Source organism: Henckelia pumila, chromosome 4 (assembly GCF_033568475.1).
Source record: "Henckelia pumila isolate YLH828 chromosome 4, ASM3356847v2, whole genome shotgun sequence".
In the NCBI taxonomy this organism is placed as follows: domain Eukaryota; kingdom Viridiplantae; phylum Streptophyta; class Magnoliopsida; order Lamiales; family Gesneriaceae; genus Henckelia; species Henckelia pumila.
Genome location: NC_133123.1, coordinates 37,690,513 through 37,703,561, shown reverse-complemented (window position 1 = coordinate 37,703,561; position 13,049 = coordinate 37,690,513). Strand labels below are relative to the sequence as shown.

Below are 13,049 nucleotides of genomic sequence, written 5' to 3'. Positions count from 1 at the left end.
ACAAGGAGTTGTGAGCCCACGGCTAGCTATATCCCTGAACCATTGAGGGTCACACAGTGTAATGGAGTTTTAATCCCCGTTGAGATAGTTAAATTTAAAGAGTTAAATTTAATGAATAAAGAAGTTGGACTTCTTAAATAAGAGTAAGGGAGTAGGATTTCCTAAAATGACATAGGGATGAGCATTTTTGGAAACCACTGAATTCGGATTCAGGAAAATTTATTTTGACTTTAAAATGTGCAGAAATGGTTTCTGTGCACATTGGTGAAATCGGTTCATCAATCGGAGTCACGATGAATTTTATATTAATTTCTGAACGTGCGGGCTTTGCTTGTCGGGCCTCAACTTATGACTAATGGGCCCTAAGGTGTTAGTGGCCTGCATTATAAATAAGTTATTGCAGTACAGAAATTACAGACAACAGGTCATAATTTTTGAGACAGGATTTTCGAAACCCTACCCTCCTCTCAAAAGATTTCGGCCGAACCCCCTCCCTCTCTGTCCGAGAAATTCCGGTCTGTGATTTTGAATTGCAGTCAGGAATAACGAATCAGATTCGTTTAATCTCTTCGCAGAAAAACTTCTGATAGATTTTCTAGTGCAATCTATCAGAGGGATTTAAACCCCATTCGTGGATCTGATTGAAGGAGTTCATCAGTTCCTGGGAGATACAAGAAGCGCAGAGAAATCTGTGTGGTGTCCATTAATCTCGCTTCGAGATTGAAGGTAAAATTTAATTAATTGTTATTTGAATTTTACACACACAATAATTTAATCGTTGAATGGTTGATACCCACACCATGGAATTGTTCCATGATAAAAATTTTAAACTTCCGCTGCACCGGGTATCAATCGTGATTGATCTGACCGCCCGTTTTCCAACAGTGGTATCAGAGCAAGGTTGCTCAGATCAAACGATTGAATTAATCAATTGTACAAAATTTTTGAGTCTCGGTTTTTGAAACAAAATAAATATTTTTAAATAAAATTTTTTTTTTTTTTTCCGGGGCAAAACCCGGGCAGCGATTGGATCGCTGCCCGGAGGGGGCGGCGATGGTCGCTGCCCCCGGGGGAGGCGCACGGCGCCGCCCAAAGGGGGCGCACGTCGCCGCCCAGGGCGGTGCACGACGCCGCCCAGGGCAGCGCTGGGCGCTGCGCAGGGCGGCGCACAGCGCCGCCCAGGGGCGGCGCCGTTCACGAGATTTCGGATCGAATTGTTCGAGTTCGTAAATTTTAAAATTGATTTTGGATAAATTTGAATTTTTGGAAAATTTTAATGTTTTATCCGTAAATTGAATTTTGAATTCAATTATTTTGGTACAATTGATGATCAGATATGATCTTATGATATATTGAGTAAAATATGATTTTATTTGTAAAATTGGATTTTATAGATAAAATATGATTTTATTTGATATAGAGATAAAATATGATTTTATATGTGAAATGAGATTTTATATATAAAATATGATTTTATCTTGTTTAAATTTGAATTGCCACTGCATGTTATCCAATAAATTAATTTTGAATTAAATGTTATTGGATAAGGATGATCGATTGCCATGACCAATTTTGTAGGTGTATATTAGGAATTTACATTTTGTTTTTATTGTTGTTGGTTTTATTAATGGGCCTGGTTTATGGCCCGATATGAATGTCATATGTAATAAAAGTGGGCTTGGTTTATAGCCCGTTCCCACCCCTAAAAATGTATCCCTACTTGTCATTGTTATTTATTGTAAATGCATTAGATTTAGTGGGAGATCAAGATTTGAAGATGGTGGGCCAGCAGACAATAAAGACTGAAGAAATGTAAATTGGAAGCACATGTAATAGGATTGCATTGCATACTGCATATTACCTAGGATTGGACTAAGACCCGTGATTGGCAACCACGGGTCAATTAGAAATGGAATCGATCATCCTATATAATATTTGATATTATGATTGTATGCATGTTTAGACATAAATTGCGTGAATCCGGCAAGCATGCAATAAAATGAATATGATGAGACAAATATTTTTATAATTAAAAATCCCTCATTTTAAATATGATTTAAAATTTATATCAAGATAAATAAAGGAAATTTAAATTTGTTTAAATGTTCCCACCTTCCATCAACGGTCAATGTATGTGATGCTACCCGCGGATACGGTCCGGCTCATATTATTGGGGGGGCCCGTTCGTCGGAAAGCTGTACATTGGATCGACAAATGTTGTAAGTTGGGTGGAACTCCCATGGGATCGGCTCATATTATTGGGGGATCCACATGGCGACCGTCCATCACAACTTAATATTGATGGGTCATCTTGACATGTCACTTTAAACGGCGTCATATTATTGGGCCCTTATTGGACATGAGGTAAACACATGGGGGTTGCTTTGGAAGCAATTGGGTTCTACCTTTTGAGAATTATGGTTGGCTGATATTATTCGGGACCATAAGTTTGTCAATTGGACTCCATGTTCTCACTAAGGAAAAAGTTTCCCGTTTTCACTAGAGGGTGGTGAAATCGTTAAAATAGTGGGAGTGAGATTCATAAAATTAAATTCGCCTATTTTATGTCTTAGTAAATTGTTAAACAATCATTGATATATGTCTGTTTTTCTTTTCAGTATTTCATACAATGAATTCGCGAAATCCATTATTCTCGATCCTCGAACAAAACAAGTTGACTGGCGCCAACTATACGGAATGGTTCCGGAAGTTGAAGATTGTCTTAACTTCGGAGAAAATGCTCTACGTGTTAGAGAAAGCACCTCCGAAGGAAGCACCAGCTGACATAAGTCCGGAGGAATTGGCCAAACTTGATGCATGGTGTGACCATGACATCAAGACCAAATGCTATATGCAAGCCTCGATGTCTGATGAACTCCAGAGGCGATTTGAGGACACGGTGAATGCTGCTGACATTCATGCGCAACTCAAGGAACTTTTTGGGGCTCAGTCGAGGGCTGAAAGGTTCGCTACTGTTAAGGAGTTGATGACGTGCCGCATGCGTGAAGGGACTTCGGTCCGTGATCATGGGGTACGAGTGATTTGGCTCATACAAAAGTTGGCGACCCTAGATTTGGTGTTGGATCATGAACTCAATGTGGATTTATTGCTTCTGTCTCTTCCTTCTTCATTTGATGGATTTGTGATAAATTTTAATATGAACAAGATAGAGGCCACCCTAGAAGAGATGGTCAATATGCTCGTTACATATGAATCCACACTTAAGAAGGATAAGCCCGTTTTCTTGGTGGGCTCCTCATCTTCTGCTAAGAAGGGGCCAAGTATGAAGGGAAAGAAACGTTCTGCCCCACCCAAGAAAGTCGAGCCCGAGAAGAAGCAAAAGACAAAGGCTTCAAACAATGGAAAATCCAAGGATGTTTGCCATTACTGCAAGAAGCCGGGTCATTGGAAGCGCAACTGCAAGGAATATCTTGAGCAGTTGGGAACTGCAAAGGGTATGTTCTATATTGAAATAAACATGTCACTTAATACAACTTCTTGGGTATTGGATACCGGATGTGGATCTCACATTTGCAATGATTTGCAGGTGATGACAAGAAGTCGCAGGCTTAGAATGGGTGAGACCCAGCTAAGGCTCGGGAATGGTTCCAGAGTTGAAGCTACGGCCATTGGAGATGTTTGTTTGACTTTGCAGAACGGTTTTAAATTATTGTTAAGAGATGTTTTATTTGTGCCAGATTTAATTAAAAACATTATTTCTATTTCTATGCTTGATAGAGATGGTTATTCTTGCAATTTTGTGAATGGGATTTGCAATATTTACAAGAATGAATGTTTAATTGGAAATGGACAACTTGAAAACGATCTATACAACTTAAAACTAAAAGACGTTCCAGTGAATTATGTTGATAAACCGGCGACAACAAACAAAAGGAAAATCGATAGTCAAAACACGGCGAACCTTTGGCATGCTAGGCTAGGTCATATTTCTTCAAGGAGGATGAACAAGCTAGTGGGAGAGGGCATGTTTGATATGTCTGATATTAACTCTCTACCTACTTGTGAATCCTGCCTAAAAGGAAAAATGACTAAATCTCCTTTTAAGGGGAAACCTGAGCGTAGTCAGAATCTGTTGGATTTGATCCATACAGATGTTTGTGGTCCATTTAGAGTAGGGACTCAACATGGCCACACCTACTTCATTACCTTTACTGATGATTATTCAAGGTATGGGTATTTATATTTAATGAAATATAAATCTGAAGCATTTGAAAAGTTCAAAGAATTCAAGGCTGAAGTAGAAAACAAGCTAGGTAAAAGTATTAAAGCACTTCGATCGGATCGAGGTGGAGAATACTTAAGTACCGAGTTTTTGGACTATCTAAAAGAGAATGGGATTCTCTCTCAGTGGACTCCTCCTATGACACCACAGCTTAATGGTGTATCGGAGCGTCGTAATCGAACTTTGTTGGACATGGTTCGATCTATGATGAGCTTCACTGAGCTTCCACCTTCGTTTTGGGGCTATGCGCTTGAAACGGAGGTATTGTTGTTGAACAACGTCCACACTAAAACAGTGGACAAAACACCATACGAGTTATGGAATGGCAAAGCTCCTAAGTATTCGTACTTGAGGATTTGGGGATGTCCTGCTTACGTGAAGCGGACAGTGGGAGATAAGTTGGATAGTCGATCCAGCTTATGTTATTTTGTAGGGTATCCGAAGAATTCAATCGGATATTATTTCTATTATCCTGCTGAAACAAAGGTGTTTGTTTCTAGGAATGCCACCTTCTTGGAGAAGGAGTTCTTATTGGATAAGAAAGGCGAGATGATGGAACTCGAAGAGGTTCGAGAAGAACCCGAAATACAAAATAACGATCCTACACCTCAGGAACCATTGCTGGACACGCCTGAACCTAGAAGATCCGAGAGGACTTCTAGACCTCCTATTCGATATGGTCTTCTTCTTGAAAGGGATCAAGATGAACCCGACATTGGATGTGATCCAAGAAACTTCAAGGAAGCAATTTCTGATGCGGATTCGAATTTATGGCTTGAAGCTATGCAGTCAGAATTGGATTCGATGCATACAAACCAAGTTTGGTCTTTAGTAGATCCTCCCGATGGAATTGTTCCAATAGGGTGTAAATGGATCTACAAAAGAAAGCTTGGGCCTGATGGTAAGGTATTGACCTACAAGGCGCGATTGGTGGCGAAAGGTTATACTCAAAGGCAAGGAGTTGACTATGATGAAACCTTTTCACCAGTTGCTATGTTCAAGTCCATAAGAATCCTTATTGCCATAGCTGCATGGTATGACTATGAGATATGGCAAATGGATGTGAAGACTGCTTTTCTTAATGGAGACATTAAGGAAGAAATCTATATGAAGCAGCCTGAGGGGTACACATCCATGGGAAGCGAGCATAAGGTATGCAAGCTTCAGAGATCAATTTATGGTCTAAAACAAGCATCAAGAAGTTGGAACCAGAAATTTGATGAAACAATTAAAGATTTTGGTTTCATCAAGAACCCGGAGGAACCTTGCGTGTACAAGAAAGTAGTTAAGGATGCGGTGACATTCTTAGTACTTTATGTTGATGACATCCTACTCATTGGGAATGATGTAGGGATGTTGCAGTCAACAAAGATATGGTTATCAGGTAGATTTTCGATGAAGGATTTGGGTGAGGCATCCTACATTCTTGGGATACAGATCTATAGAGATAGATCTAAGAGAATGATAGGACTCACTCAATCAACCTACATCGATACCATATTGAAACGGTTTTCAATGGATGGGTCCAAGAGAGGACATCTACCCATGTGTCATGGAGTTTCTCTATCCAAGTCTATGTGTCCCAAGACTGATACAGAGATAGAGAATATGACACATGTACCATATGCGTCAGCTATAGGTAGTATCATGTATGGGATGATATCTACCAGACCGGATGTAGCATTTGCTCTGAGTGTCACGAGCAGATATCAGTCTAATCCTGGTCAAATGCATTGGAAAGCCGTGAAAGACATTCTTAAGTACTTACGAAGGACTAAGAATATGTTCATGGTTTATGGAGGACGAGAACTCAAACTGGAAGGCTATACCGACTCTAGCTTCCAAAGTGACGTGGATGACTCGAAGTCAACCTCTGGATTTGTGTTCATGCTCAATGGCGGTGCTGTCTCTTGGAAGAGTTCCAAGCAGGACACCACAGCGGATTCCACCACTGAGGCTGAATACATTGCAGCATCAGCTGCTGCTAAAGAGGCCGTTTGGATGAGGAAGTTCGTCCAAGAGTTGGGCGTTATTCCTGAATTTGTTGGTCCAGTCCCGGTGTACTGTGACAACACGGGTGCCGTTGCTCAAGCAAAGGAACCAAGGTCTCATCAAAGATCCAAACACGTACTGAGGAAATACCACATAATCCGGGAGATTGTGGAGAGAGGAGACATCATTGTCGAACGAGTGGCCTCTGCAGACAATATCGCTGATCCGCTTACTAAGCCCTTGCCAGGACCATTGTTTGACAAACATCGCGAAGCAATGGGTCTACGTAGTATGACTAGTTGGCTATAGGGCAAGTGGGAGATTGTAAGAGTGGGTGCCCAGTGAGCCAACTGTGTGGCTATGGGCTTTGATGACTCTTTGTATAAACAATCTTTTGTTTAATATTATTTACACTTTTATGGCAATGACTTTATATTACTTCATATTGTTATATTGTGATATACTATTGTTGTTTTGATAAAGACCTTGAATATACTATAGTGTATGTAAGATGTGGTAGAACATGGAGATGTCTATCATGAAATACATCTTATAGTCACTGTATATTCTAAACTGTTCCTAGTCGATTGAGCCGTCCGATAATAAGGATAAGGATCGCTCGAGTTTGAGACTAGCATTTGCGATGCGGAGTACCACGTTTCATTGGTAGGGAACATGGAGATGTTCGAAGCATGCAAATGGATATTCATAGGATGAATAATCGAACTACCCTATCCGGACTTTCCAAGTGGTTATCACTTATCGAGTGGATAAAGTCCGCGGTTTTGGTTGTACACCATTAGTCCTTACGACTTGAAACATCATGGAGACTCTATATGCTAGTGCTGTGCTTTGACTCGTTTACCGACTCTATGGGGGTCATCAGGTGTCGGGATTGGGTACAGTTACAACACATATAGGAGTCGATGCATTGTTGTCAAGGATTCACCACATACTTGCGAGTGTGGATATCCTATGCGATCTGAGGAGATATTAGTGTGACGAATCTCTGGCCAGAGTACTTGATGTGATTTAAGAAATGGTTTCTTAGTAGCACATGCGATGTCACTAATTTGATCTTCAAGATGTATTGCATAGTTATCGAATCTTGAGCGACTCTCGATATACCAATGGTTGTTGATTCGATCGGGATATTTGGATGAAGGGACCGTACTGTACGCTAACCAAAATCTACTGGGTCTTGTAGGCACTATCAGTGATACCTAGGGAATCATGGGGCGATGTTGCTAGGCGCTTTACCATGATTCGTTGGGCAAGTCGGAAATCGTTGTTCCGAGTCACAAGGAGTTGTGAGCCCACGGCTAGCTGTATCCCTGAACCATTGAGGGTCACACAGTGTAATGGAGTTTTAATCCCCGTTGAGATAGTTAAATTTAAAGAGTTAAATTTAATGAATAAAGAAGTTGGACTTCTTAAATAAGAGTAAGGGAGTAGGATTTCCTAAAATGACATAGGGATGGGCATTTTTGGAAACCACTGAATTCGGATTCAGGAAAATTTATTTTGACTTTAAAATGTGCAGAAATGGTTTCTGTGCACATTGGTGAAATCGGTTCATCAATCGGAGTCACGATGAATTTTATATTAATTTCTGAACGTGCGGGCTTTGCTTGTCGGGCCTCAACTTATGACTAATGGGCCCTAAGGTGTTAGTGGCCTGCATTATAAATAAGTTATTGCAGTACAGAAATTACAGACAACAGGTCATAATTTTTGAGACAGGATTTTCGAAACCCTACCTTCCTCTCAAAAGATTTCGGCCGAACCCCCTCCCTCTCTGTCCGAGAAATTCCGGTCTGTGATTTTGAATTGCAGTCAGGAATAACGAATCAGATTCGTTTAATCTCTTCGCAGAAAAACTTCTGATAGATTTTCTAGTGCAATCTATCAGAGGGATTTAAACCCCATTCGTGGACCTGATTGAAGGAGTTCATCAGTTCCTGGGAGATACAAGAAGCGCAGAGAAATCTGTGTGGTGTCCATTAATCTCGCTTCGAGATTGAAGGTAAAATTTAATTAATTGTTATTTGAATTTTACACACACAATAATTTAATCGTTGAATGGTTGATACCCACACCATGGAATTGTTCCATGATAAAAATTTTAAACTTCCGCTGCACCGGGTATCAATCGTGATTGATCTGACCGCCCGTTTTCCAACAAAAATATAGTTAAGGATCTTGCAACTAATACGCTGTCTTTCCAACAAGAAACCCGAGCAATTATCCAGAACTTGAATAACCAGATAGGACAAATCGCCACCGCAATCAACAAGTTGGAAGCACAAAATTCTAGCGCTTTGTCATCCCAAACAATTCCGAACCCAAGAGAGAACGCAAGTGCAGTTACTCTAAGGAATGGAAAGGAGTTGAAAGTCAAGGAGAAAGAAGTTGATGCCTCATCCAAGCAGGAGCAGAATGAAAAGCAAAAAGTGGTTGATGGAGAAGTAGCTCAGGAAGAAGCACCAAAAGGTAAGTTTCCTCCCCTTTTTGAATATAAACATGTTGCCCCTTTTCCCTCAACACTTAAGGATTCTAGAAAATATGAAAGGATTAAGGAACTTTATGAAATTTTTTGTAGATGTAAGGTAAACATTCCATTGCTAGATGCTATCAAGCAGGTACCTCGATATTCAAAGTTTTTGAAGGAAGTGTGCAAAACAAAGAGAGAACAGACATTGAAGGGATGTCAGAAAGTGAAGTAAGGTGAGAATGTATCTGCTGTGATCCAAAGAAATTTTCCTGCCAAATGCAAGGATCCAGGTATGTTTTCTATCCCATGCACTATAGGAAATGTTAGACTGGAAAAGGCCATGTTATATCTAGGAGCATCAATCAATGTTATGCTTTATTCTATTTATGCGTCCTTGAAACTTGGTCCTTTGAATAAAACTGAAATTGTCATACAGTTAGCTGATATGTCTAATGCATACCCTAGGGGAATAGTGGAAGATGTGTTAGTGCAAATGAATAATTTAGTATTTCCTGCTGATTTTTATGTGCTCGACATGGAAAATGGCGATCATAATAGTCCAATTTTGTTAGGAATGTCATATTTGAAAACGTCGATGACTAAAATTGATGTTCACAGTGGCACACTTACTATAAAATTTGATGGTGAGGTGGTAAAGTTTAATATTTATGATTTCATGAAATTTCCTGACAGTGATGATTGTGTTTATTCTGTTGATATTGTGGATTATTTGGCACAAGATCATTGTGAGCATGCGGGAAAAGATGAGCTAGAGGTGGCTATTACAGCACCCATTCAGCATGATGAAGATGATGAGATTTGTTGCAATAGAGAGATGAAAGAAATTTTGAACACGTTGAACAGTGCACCTGCGCTATCTCAATCAGGTAACCTCGCTTATCTCTCTTTACCAATATCTAATACTCGGCGCCTTCCATCTGTTTTGCAGGCACCCGTTATTGAACTGAAAACGCTCCCCAAACATCTTAAATATGTTTTCCTTGGAGAAGGAAAAACTTTACCAGTTATCATCTCCAACAGTTTGGAGGCCGAACAAGAGGAGCAAAAGGTCAAATTTTTAAGGGAGCACAAGACAGCTATTGGATGGACCATAGCCGACATCAAGGGAATCAGCCCCTCTACGTTCATGCATAGGATCTTGATGGAGTAAGGAGCCGCAAAGAAATTTGAACCCACCTATGATAGAGGTGGTGAAGGCTGAAATTCTGAAACTTCTTGAAGTTGGAGTCATCTACCCAATTTCTGACAGTCAATGGGTCAGTCCGGTCCAAGTGGTTCCCAAGAAAACAGGGATTACTGTGGTGAAGAACAAGGACGACGAATTGGTTCCCACCCGAATTCAAAATGGGTGGAGGGTTTGTATAGTCTATAGGAAATTAAATGTTGGAACCTAAAAGGACCATTTTCCTTTGCCTTTTATTGATCAAATGATTGAAAGGTTAACATGTCATTCTTACTACTATTTTCTTGATGGATATTCGGGTTATTTTCAGATTGCAGTTGCACCAGAAGATCAGGAGAATACAACATTCACTTGCCCATTTGGCACCTTCGCGTACCGACATATGCCCTTTGGACTCTGCAATGCACCGACCACATTCCAACGGTGTATGGTAAGTATTTTTTCTGATTTTATTAAGCATATCTTAGAGGTTTTATGGATGATTTTACTGTCTATGGTGATTCATTCGAAAAATGTCCCTCTAACCTTGCTCTTATCCTTAAGAGGTGTGTCGAAACCAACCTAGTTTTAAACTCTGAAAAGTGTCATTTTCTGGTTGGGCAATGTATCGTTTTGGGTCATGTCATCTCATCTAAGGGGAATGAAGTAGACAAAGCAAAAATTGATATTATTCAGTATCTACCTTACCCCACAAGTGTGTGGGTTGGCCATGCAGGTTTTTACATGAGATACATTCAAGACTTCGCCAAGATCTCATCCCCTATGTGCAAACTGTTGCAAAAATATGTGCCGTTTGAATTTGAAGAGTCATGTAAAACATCTTTTGACAAACTTAAGGACTCATTGACATCTGCACCAATCATCCAACCACCGGACTGGAGCAAACCATTTGAGATCATGTGTGATGCCAGCGGCTATGTTGTAGGAGCGGTTTTGGGACAGAAAGTTGGGAAAGCATCGCATGCTATGTACTATGCCTCGCGTATTCTGAACGATGCCCAACGGAACTATTCTACCACTGAAAAGAAGCTCTTGGCTAAAGTTTTTATTTAGAGAAATTTCGTTCTTATTTACTTGGTGCTAATGTTATTGTTTATTCAGATCATGCAGCTCTTCGTTTTCTGATGGCGAAAAAGGAAGCAAAGACAAGGTTGATAAGATGGATACTACTCTTGAGCAAATTTGATGTGGAAATGAAATATAAAAGAGGGACAGAGAATCGAGTAGCTGACCACTTAAGCCATATGGTTCACATTGATGAGGAGCTGAGCTTGCAAGAATAATTTTCTGATGAGCAACTATTTTCAGCAAGCACAGGATTACCATGTTATGCTCATATTGTCAATTATTTAGTTACTAATGGGTTTTCCTCTGAATTTTCCAAAGCACGAAGAGACAATCTCAAAAGCGATGCTAAGTACTTTGTGTGGGATGACCCATACTTGTGGAAACACTGCGCTGATCAAGTCATACGACGATGTGTGCTTGAAACTGAGGTAATTCCTATCCTCACATTTTGTCACTCATATGCGTGTGGTGGGCACTTTGGAGCAAAAAGAATGGCGAGGAAGGTGTTAGACTGTGGATTTTCTAGCCATCCATATTTCAAGACGCTTACGTTTTTTGTAAGTCGTGCGCTCAATGCCAAAAGACAGGTAACATATCCCAGCGAAAGGAGATGCCTCAGCAACCCATTCTAATTTGTGAAATTTTTTATGTATGGGACATCGACTTCATGGGACCTTTCCTACTTCCTATGGATTCATTTATATATTACTTGTTGTGGATTATGTCTCGAAATGGGTGGAAGCTAAGGCCATCCGTACTGACGATTCTAAAGTGGTTGCAGAGTTTATCAAGCATAATATTTTCTCTAGGTTTGGGATTCCAAAAGCCATCATTAGTGATAGAGGAACGCATTTTTGAAACCAAACTATGGCCAGTTTGCTGAAGAAATATCATGTGATGCACAAGGTCTCCAGTGCATATCATCCATAATCCAATGGCCAAGCTGAAGTTTTGAATTGAGAAATCAAATCTATTTTAGAGAAAACAATGAATCCTACAAGAAAGGACTGGAGCTTGCAATTGGATGAAACTTTGTGGGCCTACAGAACCGCGTTCAAGACGTCGATTGGAATGTCCCCATATCGTCTGATTTTTGGGAAACCGTGTCATCTGCCAGTGGAAATAGAGCATAAAGCCTATTGGGCTATCAAGAAATTTAACATGCAGATGGATGAGAGTGGCGAGCATCGAAAGTTGAAGTTGCAGGAATTAGAAGAGATCCGCAATGATGCATATGTTAGCTCCAAAATCTACAAGGAAAAGACAAAAGCCTTCCATGACAAGATGATTTCTAGAATGGAGTTTGAAGTCGGTCAAAAAGTCCTGCTCTATCACTCACGACTTATATTATTCCCAGGTAAGTTGCGTTCTAGATGGATTGGCCCATTTGTTATTACTAATGTGTTTTCTCATGGTGCAGTTGAGATTCAGAGTTTCGATACTTCGAAGATATTCAAGGTGAATGGACAGCGTTTGAAGCACTATTTTGAAGGGATCCAAGCACACGACGGCGAGGACGCACATGATCTAACACTCGATGCTCCACCATAAATTGACTAAATCGCAGCATACAGTCGGGCTGACGACTCTAAACCAAGCTCTTTTTGGGAGACATCCCAAATTTTAGTTTTTACGTCTTTATTTTTGCTCATTTCTTTTCAAATTTTTTAATTATTGTTTCAGATTATTAATTCTATTTTTTTTTGTGCCTTGAAAATTAATTTTAATATTTTGTTGGCTTTGTCAGGAATTTCCAGCCCTTAATCGAACAGACAGCGCGCCCGCTCGATCTTAGTGCGCGCCCGTGCAACCCCTAATGCTAAAATTGCACAAAAATGCGAAGACTTGGTGCGCCCGCTCCACCATTCAGCGCGCCATCGCCCTAACACCCCACGAAAATTATGAAAAAAAAATTCAAACAAATAGCGCGCTCGCGCGACTCCTAAAGCTTTCCAGGCAATTAATTCAAAATCTACACGCGCACGGCCTATCCAATTGATCGCCCATGCCTCCAACCCTCAATATCAAACCAAATATGCGATCCTCAC

General features: G+C 40.3%; 1 protein-coding gene across 1 annotated transcript; it reads left to right on the top strand.

Moving 5' to 3' along the window:
• The first annotated feature begins 12,162 nt into the window (after positions 1 to 12,162).
• On the top strand, positions 12,163 to 12,552 carry LOC140860869 (uncharacterized). Its single transcript, XM_073263873.1, has 2 exons — positions 12,163 to 12,358; positions 12,422 to 12,552. The coding sequence occupies exons 1-2, from the start codon at positions 12,163 to 12,165 to the stop codon at positions 12,550 to 12,552; spliced, it is 327 nt and encodes a 108-aa protein (XP_073119974.1).
• The last annotated feature ends 497 nt before the right edge of the window (positions 12,553 to 13,049 follow it).